The sequence below is a fragment of the Spea bombifrons genome, chromosome 8 (genome assembly GCF_027358695.1).
Source record: "Spea bombifrons isolate aSpeBom1 chromosome 8, aSpeBom1.2.pri, whole genome shotgun sequence".
In the NCBI taxonomy this organism is placed as follows: domain Eukaryota; kingdom Metazoa; phylum Chordata; class Amphibia; order Anura; family Pelobatidae; genus Spea; species Spea bombifrons.
This window is the reverse complement of record NC_071094.1, coordinates 45864108-45891915: the sequence shown is the minus strand read 5'-3', so window position 1 is coordinate 45891915 and position 27808 is coordinate 45864108. Positions and strand designations below refer to the sequence as shown.

The 27808-nt window shown below is 46.0% G+C and overlaps 2 protein-coding genes across 2 annotated transcripts in view; one reads left to right on the top strand and one right to left on the bottom strand.

Moving 5' to 3' along the window:
* The first annotated feature begins 3890 nt into the window (after window positions 1–3890).
* LOC128502547 (olfactomedin-4-like) lies at window positions 3891–7925 on the top strand. The gene is made up of 5 exons (XM_053472363.1): window positions 3891–3948; window positions 5196–5345; window positions 6132–6344; window positions 6448–6598; window positions 6871–7925. The coding sequence occupies exons 1-5, from the start codon at window positions 3895–3897 to the stop codon at window positions 7704–7706; spliced, it is 1404 nt and encodes a 467-aa protein (XP_053328338.1). The 5' UTR covers window positions 3891–3894; the 3' UTR covers window positions 7707–7925.
* Window positions 7926–9699: 1774 nt separating this feature from the next.
* The window catches only part of AXL (AXL receptor tyrosine kinase), a 34436-nt gene continuing 16327 nt past the window's right edge, over window positions 9700–27808 (bottom strand). Inside the window, exons 5-20 of the mRNA XM_053472353.1 lie at window positions 27556–27636; window positions 24166–24281; window positions 21445–21640; window positions 18576–18715; window positions 18342–18486; window positions 18233–18259; window positions 17718–17853; window positions 17542–17633; window positions 16256–16351; window positions 13717–13794; window positions 13324–13416; window positions 11770–11891; window positions 11246–11355; window positions 10635–10794; window positions 10366–10502; window positions 9700–10250 (exon numbers count right to left, since the gene is read on the bottom strand). Of these exons, the coding sequence (XP_053328328.1) occupies window positions 9839–10250; window positions 10366–10502; window positions 10635–10794; window positions 11246–11355; window positions 11770–11891; window positions 13324–13416; window positions 13717–13794; window positions 16256–16351; window positions 17542–17633; window positions 17718–17853; window positions 18233–18259; window positions 18342–18486; window positions 18576–18715; window positions 21445–21640; window positions 24166–24281; window positions 27556–27636 (2141 nt within the window). The 3' untranslated portion in view covers window positions 9700–9838. The remainder of the gene's footprint in view (window positions 10251–10365; window positions 10503–10634; window positions 10795–11245; window positions 11356–11769; window positions 11892–13323; window positions 13417–13716; window positions 13795–16255; window positions 16352–17541; window positions 17634–17717; window positions 17854–18232; window positions 18260–18341; window positions 18487–18575; window positions 18716–21444; window positions 21641–24165; window positions 24282–27555; window positions 27637–27808) is intronic.

The window sequence follows — 27808 nt, the reverse complement described above, 5'->3', positions numbered from 1 at the left end:
AATAAGAATCCCATTGAATCCACCAAGTAATGGAGCTGGGATGATTGTCTACGGTAACTGCCGGTACTCTGACCGCCATAATTCCCAAGGTCTCTGCAAGACGGATTTGGCCACCAATGACGTAGATGCCATCCGGTATCGGGACACGAGCCTGGCCAGTGACGAAGGCGGACTGCGGGTCGTTTACATCACAAAGAACAACTCCGGGAAACGCCGCCATCGATAAACTCAACTCCGTCACAACGACGGTGAAGAAGACCTGGACCACCCAATGGACAGAAAGAAAACCGGTCCACCGGACCGTGGAATGAGGAGAGATTCTACAAATATGGCACCATCACGAGGGAGGGAGAGCAGATACTCGTCCCTGTGGAGAAGAGTTTGTCCTGCAACCCCAATGACCGGAGTCTATACTCGTACAACGATGGCTGCCAAGAGTGTTCCTTTGTATCGTTGAGCCGGTCCATACCGTTTTCCATCGAGTGATAACACAAGAAGTAAATCCCACTCAGCGTTACCAGGGGTTACCGGAGGCCTCACCATCTGGGTGCCCAATGAAGCCCCTGAACCCCTCCATCCCACATGCTGGGGGCACGGGTGGCTCAACTACTCCTGGAACCCCCCTCATCCCGATGGGCAGGCGATGGGGGGGGGTTTGAGGGGGGCACAAGCCAGGCTCTGCCTCTTCCATAGAGTTATTTATCACAGATTAACCCCGTCATTACCAATAACCATGGTACGGAGAGGAGTGAGAGCTTTATATACCCCTAAGCTTTAGATATTACTGCATTCTAACCCCATTGGGTGGTGAAAATCGTCACCAATCGTAACGCCTCTTGCATTACCTCCTGCAGCTCGTTGCCCACATTGAGGAGGTTCCAGTGCCGGGGTTACTCCGGCCCCCGCCATGACCTCGGAAAGATTAACGTTAATAGACAAAGATCTCTTTCTTTCGTTGGACGATGATGGACGTTTTGAGCCAAACAATCGGCCGGAGCCGACACCATGCCGTCCAGAGAGTAGTCTTTGCATTGAACGTCCGCACCTAATCCCTGGATTAATGAATACACGGGAAGTCGGCGCAGGATCTGCCCTGCGTGTCCAAAGATGCATTAACAAGCAAACTATAAATTACAACATAACCGCAACTCACCGGACTGCACTCAGAAATGTATTCCGAGGTGAACTGAACCCCAACCCCCCCTGCCGGGCCCCTAATAATGTATAATCAATACACGAATGCGAAATGACGTCAGGGAAAGGAAATATCGCCCACAAACGCTCGATTTAGTGAATAGAACACCTTTTTGGTCGAGGCATGACGCTATCGTTAGCACACTTGGACCGATGTTACCTTCACCCCCGTCCTGTGGAAGAGGACAAAATCCTAAAATCTCCCTGCCCCCCCCCTACATTTCTGTCCCCAAGGCGGGGGGCTTGAGCTCCATCATGAGAGTGGACGGTGACTGCTGACTCTTCAAAGCTACAATCTGCGGAGGGGGGGGAAGCTGCGGAGGGGGGGGAGCTGCGGAGGGGGGGAGCTGCGGAGGGGGGAAGCTGCGGAGGGGGGAAGCTGTGGAGGGGGGGGGAGCTGCGGAGGGGGGGAGCTGCGGAGGGGGGGAGCTGCGGAGGGGGGAAGCTGTGGAGGGGGGGGGAGCTGCGGAGGGGGGAAGCCGTTGATCCTCAATAAGGAAAGAGACGTCAAAAACATGAATTCCAGCTTTTTCTTTAAGTTTCATTTTTTTACTTTATTTCACTCTGAAAAACTTCTCCTCGCGAGCCCCGACCTCCTCGCAACCCCTGGACTCAGCCTCCCAGCAGAAGTGGTAGAGGGTAATACAGTGAGGGGATTAAACATGCGCGGGATAGACATACGGCTCCTGAATCTAAGACGAGACCAACGACTGATTAAGGTTTGAGTCTTTACAGACTAGACAGGGGCCGGATGGGGGCCGATCTGCAGGGGGCTCTGGGTTTCTATGTAATTATGGCTCAGTAAGCTGCACGAAGTCCTGCCCGGCTGATGGGAATTTACTTCCTTCACTCTGTTCTTGTGTTTCTCGGAATTCCTTTCACCTGCTGCTTTTATCACCTCTGCTGGTCGGCAAACACACACTCTTTGACTCCACACAATGCGCGACCCGGGGACAATGGCGTGAAACATGAGTCACCGGCGGTTACACAACCCGAGTAACCTGACGTCCGACAGAGCCAGGTGATTTCACAACCTGTCAGTAACCCGTTATCTGATTGGACGCCGGGAAACCCCCGACTCCGACACAAAGGCACAAAGTGTTCCAGTGCAACACAAGGCCGGTGGGTCGCCGGATAATCTCAAGGAAGGACTCTCGGGTCTGTTGTAACGTTGGGAAGTTTTAATTTACCGTGAGACTTCTAGTTTAGTATATAGTTTTAGCTTCTACCACTTCTGCTGGGAGGCTGTTCCCTGTATCAACCACCCTGTCAGTACAGGGCAAAGGGAGCAGCTAGTGAGGATCCAAGCCCCCTCAGGGGTCATTTCAGAACAGAGTCGGCTGTATCAAGAGACTAAAACTGTTCTCAGAAATAAGAACTTATTGTATTATTCATCATTTATGCCGGGAACACTTAAATGTCACGTGACACGAATGCAGGCAACTGATTGGCTGTTGCCATAGGAACTAAAAATGCTTCTGTCATTTCTGTGTTGCTTTTCTGCGATTAAAACCTTCACAGGGAAGAGGAGAGACTCACGAGAGAGAGCGCTCTGACCTCCATGCCTGAATAAACCCCGGCGGGGGGGTAACAAGTCCCGCTAACCGCCCTCACTGGGTTCATATATAATTATCGTTAATTGCCCCAGGGGCAGAAAAAGAGGTTTTGTTCTGAAACAGGTTAAACAATGAAGGCTGGAAAGTGCCCCTCGGGGGCGTTTATAAGAGATGAGATAATGAGAGGGCCGAGCGCCCCCCCCCGCCCCGCCGACTCCCTCTCCAACATCAGAGGGGGCATGAGAGAAACATACCCCCAGGGGTTAAATAAAGCGGAGTCCAGACCCGGGGGCCGCGAGATAATGCGAGAAAATCCCACTTTACAGGAGGAGCAGTTGATACCTGGAAGAGACTTCCAGTGGAGGTAGTAAAGGAATTCAAGAGAGCTCCCTAAAAGAATGAACCGGATTTAATGAATATTAATAGCATTTTAATCCTATTCGTATCTACCCCCCAATACTGCCCCGGGGGGGCAGTATGACACGGCTGGGGGGGTTCTTCTTTAAGGTTTGGCGGTCAGCGAGTGCGGGGGGGTTTCAGACACGCGGCTTCGGGGGGTTTCTGTAACGAGACGTCTGACTCTGAACTAACGACACCAGCCGGCCGCCCCGTCCAGACACACAAAGGGGGCCACATCCCGGCCCCCGGCCCCTCCGGCCCCTCCGCTAACAGGGTCTGGCCCGCTGCGGACTGCTCCTCGCCTGAGATCAGCCAATCACAGCTCTTTTATTATTACGCATTCATCTCTATAGCGCCATCATATTCCGCAGCGCTGTACAACGGGGCAACAGGGCACAGCAAGCAGCGCATGACTTATTAACCCCGCCAAATGTTACAGAGCGTGGGGCAGTTCGCCCCCTCTATATATTTAACTCCTTGCGTATCCACTACTAGATTGCATCTTAGTAAAAGCCCCCCTCTCGCCACCCCTATTCTTACCCTCCTGCCACCCCCCCGGACCGGCCACGCATTAAGGTGACACAATGACTCGCGTTCCTTTCATCACAGGGGTGGGAGTGGGGAGTGGGGAGTGCCCCGGGGGGGGGGGGTAGGAGGGCAGAACATGGGGAGCGGGATTCTGGAAACTCCCTGAACTATCCTTATAAAAAGGGGGCAGATAGCGGCCAGGAGCACCAGAGCCAAGATGATTCTGCTGCTGCTGCTCCTTGCTGCTCCCTACACCCGCTCGGCCTCGCTGGTCAGTATACTCGGCGCTGCTCGCTCTCTGCCGGAAACACTCCCAAAAACCCAAACTTTCATTTATTTATTTATAATTTTACATTTGGATTTTATTTTAGTGTCATTTTTATTTAAAAAAGAAATGTTTATTTTTAATGCCTTTGGGATATTTTTCAATTATTTTTTATAAATATAGAAAGATGGAGCTTCCAAATTATACGGAGAATATATACTGGGGAGGAATAAGGAAACGTATAAATGGGAGAAGCGGAATTATGGCCATTGGTTATAAAAAAAATGATAACTTCAGTATAATTTTGTTTTTTTCTCAGTCGAAATATTAACAGATTTTCTAGAGAATAGTTTTTATATTTTTTAATAATAATAATAATATTTCTTAATAATAATAATGATCATTTTTATGACATTATACAAAATATATTATTTTCAATAATAATAAGAATTCCTACTTATTTTTTTCTAAAAAGTGAGTTTAAAAAGGAGGTTTTTTAGATTTTTTTAGTGCACGTTTTAGGATCCACAACGTCTTTTTCGAGCCTCGTGTATGAAGTCTGATCAAATTCATATAATTATTACCAAATCTGGTCATTTTTACTGATAAATGATCTCTAATGTGGAGCTAAAATAATAAAAAATACATAAAAAATAAACTCTTTTTTTTTAGTGTAGAAATCACCTGATTGAGAGCGAGAATTTTAATGATTTTAAGTTCCTGATACAAATTTTCATTTTAAAATTCCTCGCGTTTGCAATTTATCCAAAATATCCGTTTCTGCAGGATCCAGCAGAGCCCTAAAAATATAATAAAATAATAATAATAACTATTATATAATAATAATAATAAATAAATAATTGGATATAATTCGGGGGAATTTGAACCCTCATTTTATTTAAATTAAATTTCTATATTGCCAAAGCATTTTAGTGTAAAAAAAAATCTGCCGGCAGATCGGCCCCATTTGGCCCGTCTGGTCTGCCTATTACTCCTGCTGTCCAAACCTTAATCAGTCGTTGGTCTCATCTTAGATTCAGGAGCCGTATGTCTGTCCCATGCATGTTTAATACCCTCACTGTATTACCTTCTACCACCTCTGCTGGGAGGCTGTTCCACTTATCTACCAACCTCTCAGTCAAGTAAAACTTCACTAAGTAGCACATAGCAATCTTGACAGAACCAAATGTGAGGAGGGCATTGCTCATAGATTCTAGATTCGGTGTCATTCCATTGATCCGTGCCCCCCGCAGGAGGTGAATTCCACGGGGTCCTTGGATGAACGCGGGGTCTGCCAGTGCTCCATCGCCCTGCCGGATAACACCTTCCCAGCCGACCGCTTGGAATCCCTGGAGATTTACAATCAAAACCTGAGCATCAGCGTCCAGGCGGAGATCACCAAGGTAACGGATGACGCGTCCGCGCGGGGAGCAAGGGGTTAAAAAATCATTCATTAGTCCCCGTGTTATAACCGTAAGCTGTCAGCAGGGGGCGCCCGGGGGGGCAGCAACGCGCATCGACTTCTTCATATCTCGATTTCCTGATATCTTTTATTTAAATAAATAAAATAAATAAAGTGAAAAATGTATATATTTAATTTGCGCGTTACTACTTAGAAATGACAGAAATACTCCATTTTTATCACATTGGGAAAAAAACCGAACACAATATTTATATTTTTTTAAACATTTTTTTTTAAATGTCATTTATTTATTTTTTTAAATCAATATTTCTGTGTAATGCCTTTTGAGATATTTTTTAAAATATTTAAAAAAAAAATTACAAATATATAGGAATATTGCAATTTTTGGCTCATGTTATTCAATCAAAGAATTGGGAAAAACTTTTCTGAAATGCTGCATTATTAATTAATATTACTATGAATTATTAACATATTTAGGTTGTTAGACATTCAATAAAAAAAAATCAATCGTTTGATGGGCGGTGATTATTTGGGGTATTTTATGGCATTTAAAGAAATGACCTGGTTACTGTCACATGTTATTTCAGTTTCGTTTATAATAATTGTGTAATAATTATAAATTAATTAAAATATGTATTGAAATGAATATAATTTTGTATTTAAAGGGATTTTGACTCCATGGTACTGCCTGGCAGCGTGGAGAAATATAGATTATTTTTTTTTTGGGCCGCTGGAAGTCTCACCTTTGTCTGAATAATCTCCGCAGATCCAAAGTTACCAGGAGACCCTGACCGCTTACGTGCTGAGGCTGAAGAACCTGACCATGCGCGTGGAAGTGATGGAAATGGGTGGAATCTCTTACACCGAACTGGACTTCGAGCTCCTGAAGCTGGAGATCAGAGAGATGGAGAGTCTGGTGACCCAGCTCAGAGCGTCCATCGATGGGTCTAATGTCCTGGTGGAGAGCCTCTTCGTAGAGGTACGTGGACCAACGTACAAAAACCCCCCAAAACAATGTAGGATAACCTAATAATAAATATCATCACCGTTTTTTGATGGTTCATCTCTTCGTTTCCGGACAGATCCGTAATATTTCCATCATGGTCAACCAACTCGAGTCCTACGATAAGAACAACGTCCTGGCGGTGAGACGAGAGATAGCTGCTCTCCGCAAGCGACTAGAAGACTGTGAAAAGAACCAAGAGATTCCCACCCAGCCGCCTCATGATTACGGTAAGTCATCCAAACCAAAACACGATACGGAAGACACGATCCTAGAGGCGTCTGATGGACCTAAATTGGGTTCTTTCTAGAGAACTTGACGCCATTAACCAAAACGTACACGATAACTATGATGCACATTTTATATGGAATGTTGAAGAACATGGAAGAAAAAATAATACCGGCATAGGAAGAAAATATTTGGTACAAACGTTAATGGTTCTCGCAGAATTCTTACCTAAAATCCAAATTTAAATATTCTTGGTTTTCTTCGTTATTTACAGGAACTTGTAAACATGGAGGAATTGTGAACATCAGCAAACCATTTGTGGTGCAGCTTAACTACTTGGGGTTTTCCTATAAATTCGGTGGATGGGGCAAAGATTCAATGTCGGGGGCCAATCAGGACGTGCATTGGGTGGCCCCACTCACCACAGATGGTCGAATGATGAACGTCCTACGCTTCTACCCTTCCTACGATGATCTCCTGCTCTACAAGAAGCCAACGGAGAAGGTCCTTACAAAGAATCTGCCTTACAACACCTTTGACTACTCCATCTGTGGACAGGGTGGAGGCGCCATCATGTTCAACAACTCCATGTATTACAACTGCTACAACACCAGGGACCTCTGCAAATTCAACGTCGAGACCAACGCAGTGGAGCGCACGACACTCACCGACGCCACGTTCAATAACCGCTTCTCTTACGCCTCCTCCGCGTGGCAGGACATCGACCTGGCCAGTGATGAAGATGGTCTGTGGGTCATTTACTCAACGGAGCAGAACTCTGGGAACATGGTCATTAGTAAACTCAACTCCACCGCGTTGACTGTGGAGAAGACCTGGGTCACCTCACAGTACAAGCTTGGAGTCACCAACGCCTTCATGGTTTGTGGTGTTCTGTACGCCACACGGACCATCAACACCAGACGGGAGGAGATCTTCTACATGTACGACACCAAGACGAGCACCGAAGGGCGACTGAGTATCTACCTGGACAAGATGATGGAGAACGTGCAGAGCTTGTCCTACAACCCCAACGACCACAAGCTCTACATGTACAACGACGGCTATCTGGTCAACTACAATCTCGTCTTCAAGCAGCTGCCAAGCAAGTAAACCGAGACATGGCCAACGGGATGGGTCTTCTCCAGATGCTCCTGAAAAGGTTCTTTAACGTCCGTTCCTTGGCCTCAGGGACTGTATTCTGATTCTTCTCCGTAACTCCGGGAGTCTCCAGGACTGAATAATCCCCTCGTGCTCCTTAAATGATTCCTTTCAACTTTGTTTCAAGGTTTTTTTTTTTTTTAGAATTCACGTCCAATAAAAGAATAAAAACTGAAACGTTTTCTTCTTTATTCAGTAAGATTTGGTTATTTTAGGTATTTTATCAGTCATCAAACTTATGTTTTTCTTCTGAAATGCAGGACATTCATTCATGTCCTACATACTTATTTGATCCCTATATTGGATATTACTCCATATAACCCCTCCTATTACTCCATATTACCCTCTCTATAACTCCTCCTATTACTCCATATACCCCACGCTGAATGAGGATGGATTTAAGGGTTAATAAGAAGAGATCGGAGACAGGGCGAGATCGCCTCTATACATCCTTCCTATAAAACCATTTATTGTTCCAATCTCCTAAAATAAAAGCTGAAATAACTGAAAATGGTGATTTTTTTTAGATTAAAAATATGCTTTTATTTGACAGTTTCAAGCTTTTCTATCAGCAAAGTGTAAAGAAATATATATTTCATTTCAAATACAAAAAAATACGTATGTACAGATTTAATAAAAAAACATTGATCGTACACGAGTGCGGAATACACCCATGGGGTAATTCTAAATTTAACCCTTTGGGTGCAAGCAAGCGCAGTGCTCCCCCCCCCACACACACACGCAATCCTTTTGGCACTCAAAGAGTTAACGTAAATTTGTCCCTTTTCTGCTTAATAAAAAAACAATACATTTTTCTAAGGTTAAAACAAGTGCCAAAAGTCCACTATACAGCGCGACGTGCTACTAGACATTGCATGTCCTCGGAAAGGGTTAAATCGAGGCCTGCTTTGGGGGAGTTTGTACCTTATTTTGCCCCCCACTTGAGTGGGAGTGTGAGAGCGTGAAGTGCGACATTACGAGGAGCCCTCTGTATCTCCCCAGCGAGACCTCAGCAGGCCCCCGGACACAAGCTATAAGCACAGATACTCGATATCACTGCAGAGCGCAGCTTGTTGGGTCGGAATGACATTTCAGTGATTGATACACAAGAAGGTAATTACAGAAAACCACAGAGGGGGTAAATAAAAAGGGGGCAGCGAGGAGTCCGCAGGAGACCCCCGCACACTAATCACAGGGAAGAGCTGGGGGGTCACGTGGCACGAGGTACAGAGAGGTGGCTAATGGCAGTGTCATCTAGCTGGCGTCCAGGCTGCTCGGGGGGCTGTCGGAGAAAGAAAAACCGGAACCACAGTCTGCCCCTCCCACTGCGGGGCGACACAGGGAGGAGATATGGGATGTGGAGTCTGCCCCTCCCACTGCGGGGCGACACAGACAGAGGGGAGATATGGGATGTGGAGTCTGCCCCTCCCACTGCGGGGCGACACAGACAGAGGGGAGATATGGGATGTGGAGTCTGCCCCTCCCACTGCGGGGCGACACAGACAGAAAGGAGCTTTTTTTATACCACGCAGCTTTTCACGCCCCAGTAAATCATTCTGGAATGCAAAAAGGAAATATAATAGTGCAACAGTGAGCCCCCCCCCCCCCGTGGGGGTTATTAGAAGATAATACTGGTGGTAATAGTGACAGTGAACAAAGAAGTCACTTTTAACGCGCGGAATCCTGCATCAGAGCTCCTTGTGCTGAATTTTCAGGTATTTTTGGCCACAAATACCCCAAATCGGAATGTTCTTAAAAGGTCATCAAAATGAAATGACGTTTCGCGATATCTGTACCATCTGCATCTTCTAGTATGGCTTTATCACAAGGGGGGGTCACCAACGACGGGATGGTGGTGTGGATTTTGGTCACACGTCTCGTTTGACGATGAGACACATCTTCAAAGAATTGAAAGGAAAGAGACGTTGTGAAGGCCAGCGGTGAGACCGTAATGCCTTTGGATGGACCATGAATGGTTAGGTAGACGGAGGAGAATTCTAGAAAACCAGACATTCTTCATGAGAACCGTGTTAAAAAAAAGTAGACATTGACTTCTATTGCACCGAGTGGCTTCTGATTATGGTTCAGATCCTTGGGATGGCCGTCACCTCTTCCAAAGTCCCTTCCTCCACGGCAGAGGTGTATGGTGGGTGCTCCATGGATACAGATACCCTCAAGAGCCTGGTGGTCTCGTGTGCCGGACACATGACGTACCGATTCGAATTCTCCGAGTGGTGGACCTCAGCAGTGACCGAACTGGTCTTCAAGAAGAGGTCATCACCGAGGTCCTTGGCATCCAGACCTCCTACTGCTCCCAGTTCACCATCGTCATCGGAGGACAGAAAATTGGGATCTTCCATGTTCACATAAAGTATCTCGTCGGGGTCCTTGGCAGGAGGAAGGTTCTTGAGGATCTTCTCCAGTTCCAGGTAGAGCGTCTCAAAAGTTGGTCTTTCCTTGGAATTCAGTTGCCAGCAGCTGGACATCAGCTCGTACCTAGAGGTCAGGAGACATGAAATTCTGTTTTAACGCCGTCACATTCTTTTTTGTAGTAATTTAGACCTCAATATATTTCCCCCCCATCCAAGGGAAAAAAAAAGTTCAGACTCACAGTCCGTCCAGACAGTCCGGAGGTTGTTTGAGTCGGTTCCCCTGTCTCAAGTAATCGTAGATTTCACTGTTTTCCACCCCAGGGTACGGCGTCTGTCCACGCGTTGCAATCTCCCACATGGTGACACCAAAGGACCACTAAAGGAAAAGAACAGGTTAATAAAAAAAAAGCATGGCGCTCTCTCGTATCCCATCAAACGTGTCTCAGTCACTGTGTCTCTTTACACAAGACTGTCCCATTAACCCATGAAACATCGCCATTATACCCACCACATCACTCTTTGTGGTGTAGACCCTGTCAGCCAGGCTCTCTATTGCTATCCACTTGACCGGCATCTTGGCAATGCGACCTTGGCGATAGTAATCTCCGTTGTAGATCTTTTTGGACAGCCCAAAATCCGCCACACAAACGTTCATGTTTTCGTTCAACCTGGTGGGGCAATTATCAGGTGAGAGACCGCGGCAAGCAGTTGGGGCGGGGGGGGGTTGGTGCAGAGCGAAGCGTCCTTGGAGAAACGGTGAGACCAATGAGGGGAACCAGGAGATTGTTGGAGAAATCCAACCATGGCAGGAGAGAGACGAGAGGACAAACATGAAGAAGAGGTCTAGGAACGAGGTAGTGAGGGACTGGAGGATTGAAGAAGCGAAGAAAGGAGAACGGCTCTGAGGGTTACCTGTTTGGAGAGGAGGACATGGGTGTCACGGGGGCAGTAAAAGAATCGGTGGAAAAGGGTAGACGAGGTGAGGGTTGGTGAGAGACAAATGGAGGACACAAAGATGAAGATGTCTTAAGAAAAGCAGGGCTGTGGCATGGGTGTATTTCAGGGATGGGGTGGGATAAGGTTGGGACGGGGCAGAATGGGGGGGTAATAATGTCTCACATGCAGTTCCTGGCCGCCAGGTCTCGATGGATGAAGTTCTTGCAGCTCAGATATTCCATGCCGCTGGCGATATCTGCCATGAACTTCACCAGCGTCTGCGTCGGGAGGAACTGGTGACGGAGAGACGAGACGTGAGAGATAAATGGCCGGTGCGGACATCCCACCGCTAACCACGCAACCGGCGGAGAGGACCTGATCTGTCTATCGGCCTGAAACCTCTCGGATAGGATATAGTATTTAATATTGACGTCTCTAGGGCGGGACAGGTTGCTCTACCCAAGAACTGAAGCTGCAGGAACAAGTCAGGAACCTGGGTACCCAGCAGCTAAGGGTCTACACAATCTAGAACCTCTAGCACTGATATCTCTAGAACCTTTGAAGCTTCCATAGCAGGACTAGGGAAGTGTTTCTGGACGAGCCCCGCTATGACAGGACAGTTTAATGTTATTACTGAACCATTATTAACCCCTCTGAGCACGGCCAACCCTGGGGCAGGGCATGACGGGGCCGCAGGTGGTACGTACCACGGGGATTTCTCCAAGACGTGAATATAACAGGAAGCTGTGGAGGTCTCCGTGTTTCATAAACGGCAAAATAACCACGGGTGACGGGTATCCCTCGTTCTCTGAGTTCTGCAGACACACGCCTAGATCACGGAGAAGGACGGTGAGTACAGAGAAGGACACGCGGGGTCGGTTAGTTTTAAGGGTTAAAATGACATTTATGAGTCTTTCCCTCCCAATGCAAGGATTCGCCGTCCAAAGGGTTAATGGAGATATAAAGCTGGGCTGATGATGTAATAGCTCAATAAGTACGGTGATGTAATCCCGACGCGCCCAAAATCAGATGGTTATGGATTCAGAGCTCGTTAGCAGCAAAGGACTAAGGAAGGGGGGACAGACTGTACAGGGGGGGTGAAAAGGGCCAAGAGGGCCACAGGGTCGGGATAAGGGGCCGTGCCGCCATATGACTTTTTAACCCTATCATAAAGTAAGCAAGCTATTAGAATTGTGTTACTCGGCACCGCTCTACGTTACGGATTATCTACCGCCCGCAGAAAATACACAACTAGAGCGTAACCTCACGAGCCGAGGCCTCTAACTCATGTAACGCTTTGTCTTAGTCTGTCAGTTGGTGATGTATTAGCAAAATATATTACTATTATTATTACTTTATTAATAATATAATAATAATAATAATAATAATAATGATATTATAGATAAAACATGTTTTGCTCTTGATGTTGTTCTAAGGTTCAGCCACCGGGTGGCAGCAGAGTAAGGAATACCAGTGCAGGCTGCGGGGTCCTTTTAAACCCTTTCAGTAACACACAGGGGTGGGCTGCATGTTTGGGTGGGCTCCATGTTTGGGTGAGCTCCATGTTTGGGTGAGCTCCATGTTTTGGTGGGCTCCATGTTTGGGTGGGCTGCATGTTTGGGTGGGCTCCATGTTTGGGTGGGCTGCATGTTTGGGTGGGTTCCCATGTTTATCTCTGTGATTTGTGCGATTTCACGGCCCTGCGGACGGCGGCCTCCCGATTTCCCTCTGCGCTCCCTTTCTAATTTGCGGTTTAACTATTTCCTGGGACCCCTGGGCAGTCCCGCCCCGATCCCGGAGCGCCTGGCGTACGGGGGGGTGAGGTTTCATGGACCCCAGGAGCAGTGACAAGGTGTCTATCATATCGCTGAATCGAGACGGACCCGAGGCGCACAGCGGGGTCACCTAACGCTCGTTACACCCCCCCCAGGGGTATCAGGGCAGCAGCGCCACACACAGAGCCTGGGCCGCAGTGAACACAGGAGTGAGAGTGTGTGTATGTAGTGTATATATGTATGTAAGCATGTGGTGTTAGCGTGTGTGTTACCGTGTGGTGTTAGCGTGTGTGTTGCCGTGTGGTGTTAGCGTGTGTGTTGCCGTGTGGTGTTAGCGTGTGTGTTACTGTATGGTGTTGCCGTGTGGTGTTGCCGTGTGGTGTTAGCGTGTGTGTTACTGTGTGGTGTTGCCGTGCGGTGTTAGCGTGTGTGTTGCCGTGCGGTGTTAGCGTGTGTTACTGTGTGGTAAATGGATTCGCTCCTCACCGATCAGGCGCATGACGTTCGGATGATCAAACTCCTTCATACAGACCGCCTCGCTCAGGAAATCCTCCATCTCGCTGCGGGTGCAGATAGCGACTGGGAGAGAGCAGCGACAAAACGGGTCACCTACTGATTACCTCAGACGGGGGAGCTATAGGTCAGGACTCTGCCCCTCCCACTGCGGGGCGACACAGACAGAAAGAAAGCTATAGGTCGAGACTTTGCCCCTCCCACTGCGGGGCGACACAGACAGAAAGAAAGCTATAGGTCGGGACTCTGCCCCTCCCACTGCGGGACAACACAGACAGAAGGGAGCGATGGGACAGGGAGTCAGCCCCTCCCACCGCGGGGTGACAGAAGGGGCTTTACTATTGGGTGACTTGGAACATCTCTTACTCTTCATAGTCTTCACGGCCACTTTGAGGATGTAGTCGTCTTGGTTTAATTGCCCCTCCATGACTGAGCCGAACTCTCCTGCGGGGTAAGAGGAGTCTCGTTATCACAGCGCGTGCCCCCCCCCCCGGCAATATACCCCCCGGGGGTAACAGAGGGACCCCAAATCCCTAAAACACATCCCAAAGCCTGATGCCATCACACTGCAGTCTGGGAGCTCAGGGGTTAATAACGGGCAGCGAGGGTTAATGAGGCTCCAGATGTGGCTCCCGGGGGAGGCGAGGAAGCGATCAGCGAGGGCCACTTCCAGGGCCACTTCCGATGGCTTTTCCAGACCGTGTGGGATGAGAGCGCAGAGGAAGTGGGTTCTGCGAGACTCGGCTGTCTGTGTATCACGTGACAGATCCCACACACGAGACATCTCCGCTCTGCATAAAGCTGTCTCGCTTACTGTACGGCACTCTCGCTCTGTATAAAGCAGTCTATGTTACTGTACGGCACTCTCGCTCTGTATAAAGCAGTCTATGTTACTGTACGGCACTCTCGCTCTGTATAAAGCAGTCTCTGTTACTGTACGGCACTCTCGCTCTGTATAAAGCAGTCTCTGTCACTGTACGGCACTCTCGCTCTGTATAAAGCAGTCTATGTTACCGTAGGGCACTCTCGCTCTGTATAAAGCAGTCTATGTTACTGTACGGCACTCTCGCTCTGTATAAAGCAGTCTCTGTTACCGTAGGGCACTCTCGCTCTGTATAAAGCAGTCTCGCTTACTGTACGGCACTCTCGCTCTGTATAAAGCAGTCTCTGTCACTGTATGGCACTCTCGCTCTGTATAAAGCAGTCTCTGTTACCGTAGGGCACTCTCGCTCTGTATAAAGCAGTCTCTGTTACCGTAGGGCACTCTCGCTCTGTATAAAGCAGTCTCTGTTACTGTAGGGCACTCTTGCTCTGTATAAAGCAGTCTCGCTTACTGTACGGCACTCTCGCTCTGTATAAAGCAGTCTATGTTACCGTAAGGCACTCTCGCTCTGTATAAAGCAGTCTCGCTTACTGTACGGCACTCTCGCTCTGTATAAAGCAGTCTATGTTACCGTAGGGCACTCTCTCTATGTATAAAGCAGTCTATGTTACCGTAGGGCACTCTCGCTCTGCATAAAGCAGTCTCGCTTACTGTACGGCACTCTCGCTCTGTATAAAGCAGTCTCTGTTACCGTACAGCACTCTCGCTCTGTATAAAGCAGTCTATGTTACTGTACGGCACTCTCGCTCTGTATAAAGCAGTCTATGTTACCGTAGGGCACTCTTGCTCTGTATAAAGCAGCCTCGCTTACTGTAGGGCACTCTCGCTCTGTATAAAGCAGTCTATGTTACTGTACGGCACTCTCGCTCTGTATAAAGCAGTCTATGTTACCGTAGGGCACTCTCGCTCTGTATAAAGCAGTCTATGTTACTGTAGGGCACTCTCGCTCTGTATAAAGCAGTCTCTGTTACCGTAGGGCACTCTCGCTCTGTATAAAGCAGTCTATGTTACTGTACGGCACTCTCGCTCTGTATAAAGCAGTCTATGTTACTGTACGGCACTCTCGCTCTGTATAAAGCAGTCTATGTTACCGTAGGGCACTCTCGCTCTGTATAAAGCAGTCTATGTTACTGTACGGCACTCTCGCTCTGTATAAAGCAGTCTCTGTTACCGTAGGGCACTCTCGCTCTGTATAAAGCAGTCTATGTTACTGTACGGCACTCTCGCTCTGTATAAAGCAGTCTATGTTACTGTACGGCACTCTCGCTCTGTATAAAGCAGCCTCGCTTACTGTAGGGCACTCTCGCTCTGTATAAAGCAGTCTCTGTCACTGTACGGCACTCTCTCTCTGTATAAAGCAGTCTCTGTCACTGTACGGCACTCTCTCTCTGTATAAAGCAGTCTATGTTACTGTACGGCACTCTCGCTCTGTATAAAGCAGTCTATGTTACCGTATGGCACTCTCGCTCTGTATAAAGCAGTCTATGTCACTGTACGGCACTCTCTCTCTGTATAAAGCAGTCTATGTTACCGTAAGGCACTCTCGCTCTGTATAAAGCAGTCTCGCTTACTGTACGGCACTCTCGCTCTGTATAAAGCAGTCTCTGTTACTGTAGGGCACTCTCGCTCTGTATAAAGCAGTCTATGTTACTGTACGGCACTCTCGCTCTGTATAAAGCAGTCTCTGTCACTGTACGGCACTCTCTCTCTGTATAAAGCAGTCTATGTTACTGTACGGCACTCTCGCTCTGTATAAAGCAGTCTCTGTTACCGTAGGGCACTCTCGCTCTGTATAAAGCAGTCTATGTTACTGTACGGCACTCTCTCTCTGTATAAAGCAGTCTATGTTACCGTAAGGCACTCTCGCTCTGTATAAAGCAGTCTGTAGTCTGAGTCTCAGTGTGAATTTTGCCGTGCGGTCTCAGAGACTGCCAGACGCGGTCATCGGACGGGATTGCTGAGTTGGGCCCTGTTACCCCGCGGGTGTCTCTCTTATTTCGGTCCCCGGCACCGCAGACCCACCTTCCCCCAGCGTCTTCCCCAGGGCCAGCTTGTGCCGATCCACCATGACGTCCCGGAGCTTCTCCTTCAGGTCATTGCTGATGCCCAGGCGGTTTACTGTTGGGGAAGAAATGGTTAATCTGAGCGTCTGCCCAATCACACGGATGAAGACATTTAACACGGGGGAAAAGCTCGTCAGAAAGCACAGCATTCAGGGAGAGCTGCCCAGTAGAGGTGGTTTTATTTGTTGGCCGGGACCCCGCTGGTTACGGTTTGGCCCAAGGCTCCCTCCCGGCCCCTGAACACCCCGCAGACGTCAGCAGACGGCCCTGTGGATGCTGTCACAGGGTGGAGGCAGACTGGAGGGGCCGCATGTGGGAGACGTCATGCTTTGGATCCCACGTTCCACGGGGAAAATCTCTGAACATGAGCAGGATTTTCCTGGAGTTTGGCCAAAGTGAAGAAAACAGAAAATGATCGCTTCTGGACCCTCCCAGCATCTGTCCTGCCCCCCCCATCTCCCCCCATCCCCCGGTCCCCCCATCAGGAAAGACGGGGATCACATTTTGGCCAGCAGATTGGCCCCCATTTGGCCCCTCTGGTCCGATGATTGTAAAGACTCAAACCTTAATCAGTCGTTGGTCTCGTCTTAGATTCAGGAGCCGTATGTCTATCCCATGCATGTTTAATCCCCTCACTGTATTACCCTCTACCACTTCTGCTGGGAGGCTGTTCCGCTTACCCACCAGCCTCTCAGTAACCTAAAACCTCCTTACATTACGCCTAAGCCTGTTTCCTGATTGGCTGTTCCCGTGAATGTCCAGGTCTGTTCACTTTGTCACCCGGGTTACAGAGATATCACGGCCAGAATTACTCGAAGCTCAGTAACCCAAGCGGACATTGAAAGTCTCCTGCTGAGTTGTCGTTGACCGGTTGAGTTGACTTGGTGGCCCATTTGGCGAGACAACCAAGTTCAATTTAGAGATTTTTGGTCGATGTCCGCCGACCCAGTTGGTTCCTCACAAGTCACCTCAGCTTTCAGCCTTGGACATTTGGTGATGACCCCAGCGACCTCGACTGTCTAATAGACAGACGAATATATATGATATTATATATTATCCCACAGACAAGCGGACAGCGAGGGACGCGATAGAATTAAGGAGGATTGAAGAAAGATGCTCGATAAATGGGAATGTTGGGGCTTCTGCCGCTGGAGAGTGGAACGTCTGGAGATGACGCGGAATGGTGAGGCTGTTGGCACCCTCGGTGTCATGTTTTGGGGGGCAGAGATATCGGGGACCGCTTACACGTGGCCTCTGTGGTCCTGCGGCTGTACGATTTCTTCACTCGGTAACGGACGACGAGCTCTCCCTGCTCCACGCTCGGCTCGAAAGCTTCCCTAAGATCATAAATGGAAGATCGTCAGACGTCTCGATCCTCCCGCGACTCGGCTCTCCTCCCACCGAAGAGGCTCAGCACTCACCCGTAACGCGTCTCCTTCTTCCTCCGGCGGGCCAGGAAGACGGCGGCGAATACGGCTCCCAAAGACGCCGCGCCGATCGCCAAAAACACGTACCACCAATGCCACGAAAACACGGGAGCGTAATTCTCTCTGACGGCTGAGAAGACAGAACATAAAACGCGGTGTGGAGACGCCCGAGACAAGAAGGGGGCTACGGACGCAAACTCTGCCCCTCCCACTGACGGGCAACAGATAGAAGGGTGCTATGGGACATGGAGTCTGCCCCTCCCACTGACGGGCGATAGACAGAAGGGTGCTATGGGACATGGAGTCTGCCCCTCCCACTGTGGGGCGATAGACAGAAGGCAGCTATGGGAGATGGAGTCTGCCCCTCCCACTGCTGGGCGATAAACAGAAGGCAGCTATGGGAGATGGAGTCTGCCCCTCCCACTGCGGGGCGATAGACAGAAGGGAGATATGGTACACGGAATCTGCCCCTCCCACTGCCGGGCGCCACGGTCTGCCCCTTTCCTTACCTTGAGAAGGAAATAGGGAGGATCCATCTAAATATAAAAGCAGAGAGTTATGGTTAGAGGGAGGCCGTTGAGGTTTCTCTCGAGCAGATAGAGGGCGAGATGTCGGTACCGTAATTCCTGAGCGATTCAATCACGGGGTCACTCCAGGGCCCGTCCCCGGCCGTCGTGTACGCGGCCACCTTCACCGTCAGGTTATCCACCGGATGAAGCATCTCGAGGGTTAATTCATTATTCAGACCGGCGTCCACCACCACCTGCGGAGAACACCCAACCGTGAGCTCGGGGCGGACGTGCGCAGCACCGGCCTCACCCCGCGGGGCCCGTACAGCGCAGGGTACATCACCTCTGCTGTCTCCTTGGTCTGATACGCCAGCTTGTACCCTCTTAGCACCCCGTTTAGCGGAGCTCTCGGCCCCCCCCACATCACGGTCGTCATCGTGCCGTTTCGGATCGCCGTCACATTTTCAGGAGGTCCGGAGGGAACTGCCGGCGGATAGAGACATATTAATAATAATAATAATAATAATGATAATAATAATGATAATAATATTAATAATAATAATAATGACAATAATATTAATAATAATAATGATAATGATAATAATAATGATAATAATAATGATAATAATAATAATAATGACAATAATAATAATAATGATAATAATAATGATAATAATAATAATGATAATAATATTAATAATGATAATAATGATAATAATAATAATAATGATAATAATAACAATAATAATAATGATAATAATAATGATAATAATGATAATAATAATAATAATAATGTATATTCATTGATTTATATAGCGCCATCATATTCCACAGCGCTGTACAAAGAAGACAAAAAATCTGTTTGAAAATCCAGGAAAACCTATTTATTACCTTAATTTGATAAATTTATTTTAATATTATTATTTATATTGCTGTTTATTTTTTTTTTTTATTTTATGTATTTATTTTTTAAGATACATATTTATTACTTTATTTATTTATTGTAATTGTATTATTCTTATTATTTATATTACTGTTTTATTTTTGTTTTATTTTTATATTTATTTATATATATTATTTTTTTATTTGTATTATTTCATTTAGTTATTTAACATTTTAAGATTCATATTTATTACTTTATTTATTGTAATAGTATAATTCATACTATTTATATTACTGTTTTATTTTTGTTTTATTTATATATTTTTATATATTATTTTTTATTTGTATTATTTCATTTAGCGATTTAATATTTTAAGATTCATATTTATTACTTTATTTATTGTAATAGTATAATTCATACTATTTATATTACTGTTTTATTTTTGTTTTATTTATATATTTTATATATTATTTTTTTATTTGTATTATTTCATTTAGCGATTTAATATTTTAAGATACATATTTATTACTTTATTTATTTATTGTAATATTATTATTCTTACTATTTATATTACTGTTTTATTTTTGTTTTATTTATATATTTTTATATATTATATTTTTATTTGTATTATTTCATTTAGTTATTTAATATTTTAAGGTTCATATTTATTGCTTTATTTGATTTATATATTTTATTAAATAGCAATAATATATTTTAATATATTATATATTATATAATTAATAGTTTTTATATTATTACTGTTATTATTATTATTTATTTATTGTAATAGTATTATTCTTACTATTTATATTACTGTTTTATTTTTGTTTTATTTATATATTTTTATATATTATATTTTTATTTGTATTATTTCATTTAGATATTTAATATTTTAAGGTTCATTATTTATTGTTTTTTTTGATTTACATATTTTATTAAATAGCAATAATATATTTTAATATATTATATAATATTATATAATTAATAGATTTTATATTATTACTGTTATTATTATTATTTTATTACATTTTTTACATTTTTCTGAAATTCCCTGCCGTATTATAAGGGAAAATATTTAATAAAAATGTATCGTTATCTAATTCACTGATTTAGATAAAATGACTAAGTTTTCAAATATTTCTGTAGAATGTGTTTTTGGTTGCATTCCTTAGATATGGATACGGGGGCCGCGGAATAAGACCCCCACCTCCTGAGATGAGGCTGTTTTTCCGTTAGTGAGGTATTTCCCGGGAATGGCATCCGGCAGCGGGGGGGGGGACCGGGGGGGGGACGCGTATGATCGGGGGTGCGGTGTTTCTTCTTCCCCCAGTATTTGGGGTTTTGGAGCCAATCAGGGATTGGAGAAGTTTTTTTTTTTTTTTGCATGGTTATAGAATTCCCAGGGTTTGGGGGAATTCTGGGGGTATTTGGTTAAAGCCAAATTTAAACAAAAGACGGAATGAATGGGCGGAGCGCTCGCCGCCGCTGCCAGGACGCCCGGGACAGACATGTTTGTGTCTTGGGTGTTAATTAATCTGCGGCCAATGAGAGGAGCCACAGGGGGAGAGGGAGACCGATGGGGTGGAAAAAGGAACGGAGTCTAAAGAGACATTCAGCGAAAGAGAAACTGGGAGAGACAGAAGAGGGACAGCAGCTGAGAGAGAGGGACAGCGAGTGACAGGGAGAAGAGAGAGGGACAGCGAGTGACGAGGAGAGGAGGAAGGGACAGCGAGGGACAGGGAGAGGAGAGAGGGACAGCGAGTGACAGGGAGAGGAGAGAGGGACAGTGAGTGACAGGGAGAGGAGAGAGTGACAGTGAGTGACGGGGAGAGAGGGACAGTGAGTGATGGGGAGAGGGACAGTGAGTGACGGGGAGAGGAGAGAGGGACAGTGAGTGACGGGGAGAGGAGAGAGGGACAGTGAGTGACGGGGAGAGGAGAGAGGGACAGTGAGTGATGGGGAGAGGAGAGAGAGACAGTGAGTGACGGGGAGAGGAGAGAGGGACAGTGAGTGATGGGGAGAGGGACAGTGAGTGACGGGGAGAGGAGAGAGGGACAGTGAGTGACGGGGAGAGGAGAGAGTGACGGGGAGAAGAGAATAAGTGGCAGGGAGAGGAGAGAGCGACAGGTTTAGCGCATGTGCAGTGAGTTAGTTTTGTTGTAGTCTTCCGGTGGTACCGGGGGGGGGGTATCTGGGGTAATATCGGTTCCTGCCCTAGACAGCATTCACTTCCTGTTCTGTAAATGCTTTTTCCGCCCTATGTTTTCGGTGAAGTCTGGGAGGTGAAATGCCCAGCTCTCCCGCCCAGCGACGTACCCCCCCATCATACCTCCTTCCATGGTAGTCATTTCCACCCAGTCCGTCCAGTGCGATACCCCCTCGCTGCTCAGACAGGCGGCGCGGACGCGGTAGGCGGTGTAGGGGGCCAGGCCGCTGATCACGTGACTGTGGGGGGGCACGTTCACGTTCTGGTTGTAGATCTTGCTGTGGGGGGCAGAGCCGAGGGCGGCGGGGGGGAGCGCGGCCTAAAAGCAAACGAGACAGGAAACCCGCCATTAACCGTTAGAACGGGAGCTCCCTCGTCCTCCCTCCGCATGGCGCGGGTCAGGCTAACAGCGCGGGTCATGTTAACACCGCAGGACACGCTTACACTGCCGGTCACCCTAACACCATAGGTCACGCTAACACCGCCGGTCACGCTAAGCCTGCTGGTCACGCCAACACCGCAGGACATGCTAACAAAGCAGGTCACGCTAACACCACGGGTCATGCTAACACAGCAGGACACGCTAACACTGCAGGACACGTTAACACCGCAGGACACGCTAACACCGCCGGTCACCCTAACACAGCGGGTCACACTAACACTGCAGGTCACGCTAACACCACGGGTCACGCTAACACTACGGGTCACGCTCACACCACGGGTCACACTCACACCGCCGGACATACTAACAAAGCAGGTCACGCTCACAGCGCCCGACGGTCTCATTTCCCCTCTCTCTCTCCTTCCTTCTGCCCGCGGCAGAAAATTTCCTCAATAACCCAAAGTTGTGAAATCTTCGCCGAGTCCAGAAACGAAACTTGGGGGCCGCGGTTTGTCGCTGAATGAGGAACCGGAACCCAACCGGGAACGGAAGCGAAACTTACAGCGACGTCTGACCCCCGTCTGCACGCGGCGCTCTAATCCCGCTCAGTTATAGAGCGCCGGCAGGATCCACGCCTGGGGACGTTACAGACAGACGCGCCAGGAAAACGGACACCCACCAGTTTTGCCCTCTTAGTTCCCATGGTGATGCCCCTCTCTCCTCCCCCTGATGCCCCTCTTCCCTCCCTTGATGCCCCTCTCCTCCCCCTCAAGCTCCTCTTTCTATTTGTCCTATTTAAAACGGGACACTTGGCAGGTATGAGGTACCGGTTCTGTTTGAATAGTTTATCCGTCTCCAATGTCATTTTATCAGCGAGCCACGCAGGTCTCCTCCTGACTCGCTGCTCTCAGCAAGTATTCTTCCGTCTTTTGATGCCTACATACATACACGCGTGTCACGTGTGCTGCGGCACGGGCTCCATGTACAGCACTATTTCAACACACAGTGTTTTCAAATTCATTGGATGATGTAAGAGTTGAACCTGGGGTGGAATAAACACATCGTGGACGCCAAGATATCACGTGTGCTGTAACTGAGCCCCGCGTGGTACACGTGTCCTAACATATAGAGGGGCGCGGGTGCCGACAGAGGGGAAAGAACAGGAGGACGGAATCTAACTATAGAGGGTCAGAGACTGAGATGGAACGGAAGGAAGTTTTACTTTACTGAGAGAGTGGTAGATAAGTGGAGCAGCCTCCCAGCAGAAGTGGTAGAGGGTAATACAGTGAGGGGATTAAACATGCGTGGGATAGACATCCGGCTCCTGAATCTAAGACGACACCAACGCCTGATTAAGGTTCGAGTCGTTACAGCGGGAGGAAGGGGCTGCCAGTTGTTGCCCACACAGAGGACACAATGGGGGGGCTTTTGTTGGCGGGGGGGTATTAATAAAAATGACTATAATTATACTCTTCACTTCCTCAACATCACAGAACAATAATTAAAACGGGAAGCGTTAATTCCGACAACAAGAGGCAGCCGGGGCTTTCTCAGCCATATGCACTTTTATTAACCCTTTCAGAACCAGAGAGGTGAAAAACAATTAAAACCCAGAACGGCAGATCGGCCCCCCATCCGGCCCCCGTCTAGTCGTCCGTTTCTCCTGCTGTAACGACTCAAACCTTAATCAGTCATTGGTCTCGTCTTAGATTCAGGAGCCGTATGCCTATCCCGCGCATGTTTAATACCCTCACTGTATTACCCTCTACCACCTCTGCTGGGAGGCTGTTCCCCTTATCTACCTCCCTCTAGTCCATGCGTCCCTCTATCCTCTCGTTGTAATCTTCCTGTCTCTTAATTCCCGTGAATGTCTCTGTAACTGTCTGTTACACTGCAGTGAATCCCAGCTGTCAAAACACCCCCCCCCCTCTGTCAGTACAACCGCCCCACGCTCATTAAAATGGGGGGGGTTTCTTGGGAAGTTGGGGCATTACTCGGACCCCCGTCGTCTCCAATAACCGCCACGGAAACTCAGTCTCAAAGAATTCACTCGCATAGAAATGTTTGGCCAGCCGAGGGTCTGAGTCACGCTCGCTCGCTCACTCCATCCCGTCACGCTCACTCCATCCCGTCACATTCCAGCACAGGCTAAATATCAGGGAGCGAGGAAAGGTCTCAAACACATCTGCTTTATACCCCCCCGGGGGGCCACTCACTAAACGCAGCTACCGGGCTACGCCGCGGAGTTCACACAGCTGGGGCAGATCACTCGGCCACTCGCTGACACTCACTGACCCCTAAACATTTGTCATTAGTACCCGGGAGGGGGGGGCCCTAGGAGGGGCCGGTCCCTAAACATGTCACTGTCATTAGTACCCGGGAGGGGGGCCCTAGGAGGGGCCGGCCCCTAAACACGTCGCTGTGATTAGCACGCGGTCGCTGTACACGTATGTGCCGGGTACCTGCAGGCTGCACACGCGCAGGGGGTACACGCCGCTGCTCCCCGGAATCCACGCCACCTCCAGCTCCGTGGAACTTCGGGATAATAATTTCAGTTCCGTCGGCTTTTTGGGTAAAACTGAAAAGAGAAAAAATCCAGGTTTAAAGCCCTTTTTATTCTAAATGATAAATATTAATAATAATAATAATAATAAACAATATTATTATATTATAATGCTAATACATATAGAATAATGATCAAAATAATATCAATAATAATAAATATTGAACAATGATACTACTACTACTAACAATAATAATAATAAAAATAATAATAATAATTACAATAATACCAATAGTAATCATATAGAATAATAATCATGACACTAACAATAATAAATATACTACTACTAATTATTATTATTATTATAATTACAATAATACTAATCATATAGAATAATAATCATAATAATACTAACAATAATACAAATAGAATAACAATAAAAATACTACAACTAATACTACTAATAACCATAAACATAATAATAATTATAATAATACTAATTATATAGAATAATAATCATATTGACACTAATAATAATTATAATAATAATAACAATAATAATAATATAGAAAACTATTCATGATACTACTACTAGTAGTACTACAACAACTATGACTACTACTAATAACTATAATAATAACAATAATAATCACAATAATGCTAATAATACTAATACATGTAGAATAATAATCATAATGATACTACTACTACCCCAACTACTACTACTACTACTAACTATAATAATAATTACAATAATACTAATCATATAGAATAATAATCATAATGATACTACTACTACTACCACAACTACAACTACTACTACTACTAACAATGATAATAATTACAATAATACTAATCATATAGAATAATAATCATAATGATACTACTACTACTACCACAACTACAACTACTACTAATACTACTAATAACAATAATAATAATTACAATAATACTAATCATATAGAATAATAATCATAATGATACTACTACTACTACCACAACTACAACTACTACTAATACTACTAATAACAATAATAATAATTACAATAATACTAATCATATAGAATAATAATCATAATGATACTACTACTACTACCACAACTACTACTACTACTACTACTACTAACTATAATAATAATTACAATAATACTAATCATATAGAATAATAATCATAATGATACTACTACTACTACCACAACTACAACTACTACTAATACTACTAATAACAATAATAATAATTACAATAATACTAATCATATAGAATAATAATCATAATGATACTACTACTACTACCACAACTACAACTACTACTAATACTACTAATAACAATAATAATAATTACAATAATACTAATCATATAGAATAATAATCATAATGATACTACTACTACTACCACAACTACTACTACTACTACTAATAACAATAATAATAATTACAATAATACTAATCATATAGAATAATAATCATAATGATACTACTACTACTACAACTACTACTACTAATAACAATAATTACAATAATACTAATCATATAGAATAATAATCATAATGATACTACTACTACTACCACAACTACAACTACTACTACTACTACTAATAACAATAATAATAATTACAATAATACTAATCATATAGAATAATAATCATAATGATACTACTACCACAACTACAACTACTACTACTAATAATAATAATAATAATTACAATAATACTAATCATATAGAATAATAATCATAATGATACTACTACTACCACCACAACTACAACAACTACTACTACTACTAATAACAATAATAATAATTACAATAATACTAATCATATAGAATAATAATCATAATGATACTACTACCACAACTACAACTACTACTACTAATAACAATAATAATAATTACAATAATACTAATCATATAGAATAATTATCATAATGACACTACTAATAACCCTAATAAATAAATATAGTGTAATAAATAGAAATATATATATTCTGGGAGGATTCCGTATTTCTAGTGAGTGGCACAGACATTGATGCCCGTTCTGCCCCACCGTAGGGCACCTGGGCAGGTACCCCCCTCCCCCGCACAGAGATCGGTTGTGTTCGTTAATCGGGGCAAGCAGCGACTTGACGCGGATTTCTGGGCATGTTGGCTGATTTCGGAGGCCGCTGGCGTCAGATATTACAAGGAATCCGAACAAAGCGGCGTTTGTCCTCCCCTCGCCCCCCCCCCTCGGCGGCCGTCTGCTTTTGTATCGGTGTTTGTGTTCTAAATTGGTATTTTTGAAAGTGATTTTAACGCTGAAATCAGACATTTTCGGCAAGATATTTCTGCGCCTCACGAGGCTTCCTCTCACCCGCTGCACTAAACCAAAACAGAAACCGGACTTCTCACTCCAAATCCTTTCATTTCAGTAAAATTATCGCCAAAAAAATTCTGTGAAATGGCAAAAATTCACAAACTACAAAAGTACTAATAATGTCCAAATTTGTATTTTTTTATACGAATAAATGTGATTTTTTCCCTAATAGTTTGACAAAACCTGATCTGCCACAAAAACGTTCCCAAAAAGGGCATTGTGCCCCCTCCTGCCCCATCCGCCCCTCCTGCCCCTCCTGCCCCATCCGCCCCTCCTGCCCTCCGTCTTCAGGCCGATGTGGGGTTTAAGGATAAGATGTTTCCCAGACTTCACGCCGGGGATGTCGGAGGTGTCGGCGGAGGGGGGGTTCATACTTGGCGCTGGCGATTAAAGGGTTAATGAGCGTTGGGCTCGGATGCCAGTGGTGAGAGTGGCTGCTGCTGACTCACCCCGGTCGGCGTCTAAACGAGTGAATCAGCGACATTCACCGCGCTGGAATCTTCCGGATGATTCGTCACGGAAACCGGCAAACAGGTGGCAGTGATTACAGGGAGCCGGGCAATACTGCACCTTACTGACCCCCCCCAGGGTACAATACAGAGTCCGACCCCCCACACTGTATTATACAGAGTCCGGCCCCCCACACACTGTATAATACAGAGTCCGACCCCCCACACTGTATTATACAGAGTCCGCCCCCCCACACTGTATAATACAGAGTCCGACCCCCCCACACACTGTATAATACAGAGTCTGACCCCCACACTGTATAATACAGAGTCTGACCCCCCCACACTGTATAATACAGAGTCTGACCCCCCACGCTGTATAATACAGAGTCTGACCCCCCACACTGTATAATACAGAGTCTGACCTCCCACACTGTATAATATAGAGTCTGACCCCCCCCACACTGTATAATACAGAGTCTGGCCCCCCACACACAGTATAATACAGAGTCCGGCCCCCCACACTGTATAATACGGGGGTCCCGTTACCTTTTATTGCCGCCGTTCTGGAGGTGGTGACGCCTTTCGCGTTGTGAGCTTCGCAGGAGAACAGAGAGGATTTATTGAGACCTAAAAGAGAAAAGGGCGGTGAGGAGAGAGATGGGGGGGGTCTGCGCTGTCTATACGCTGTGTATATGTGTCATGGGGTAGTAGTGTGTGCATGGTGGGGTGGCCCTGCCGCTGTAGACGCCACGCATGTGCCGCGTCCCTTGGATTCTCCTGTTTAGGGGGTCTGCGCTCC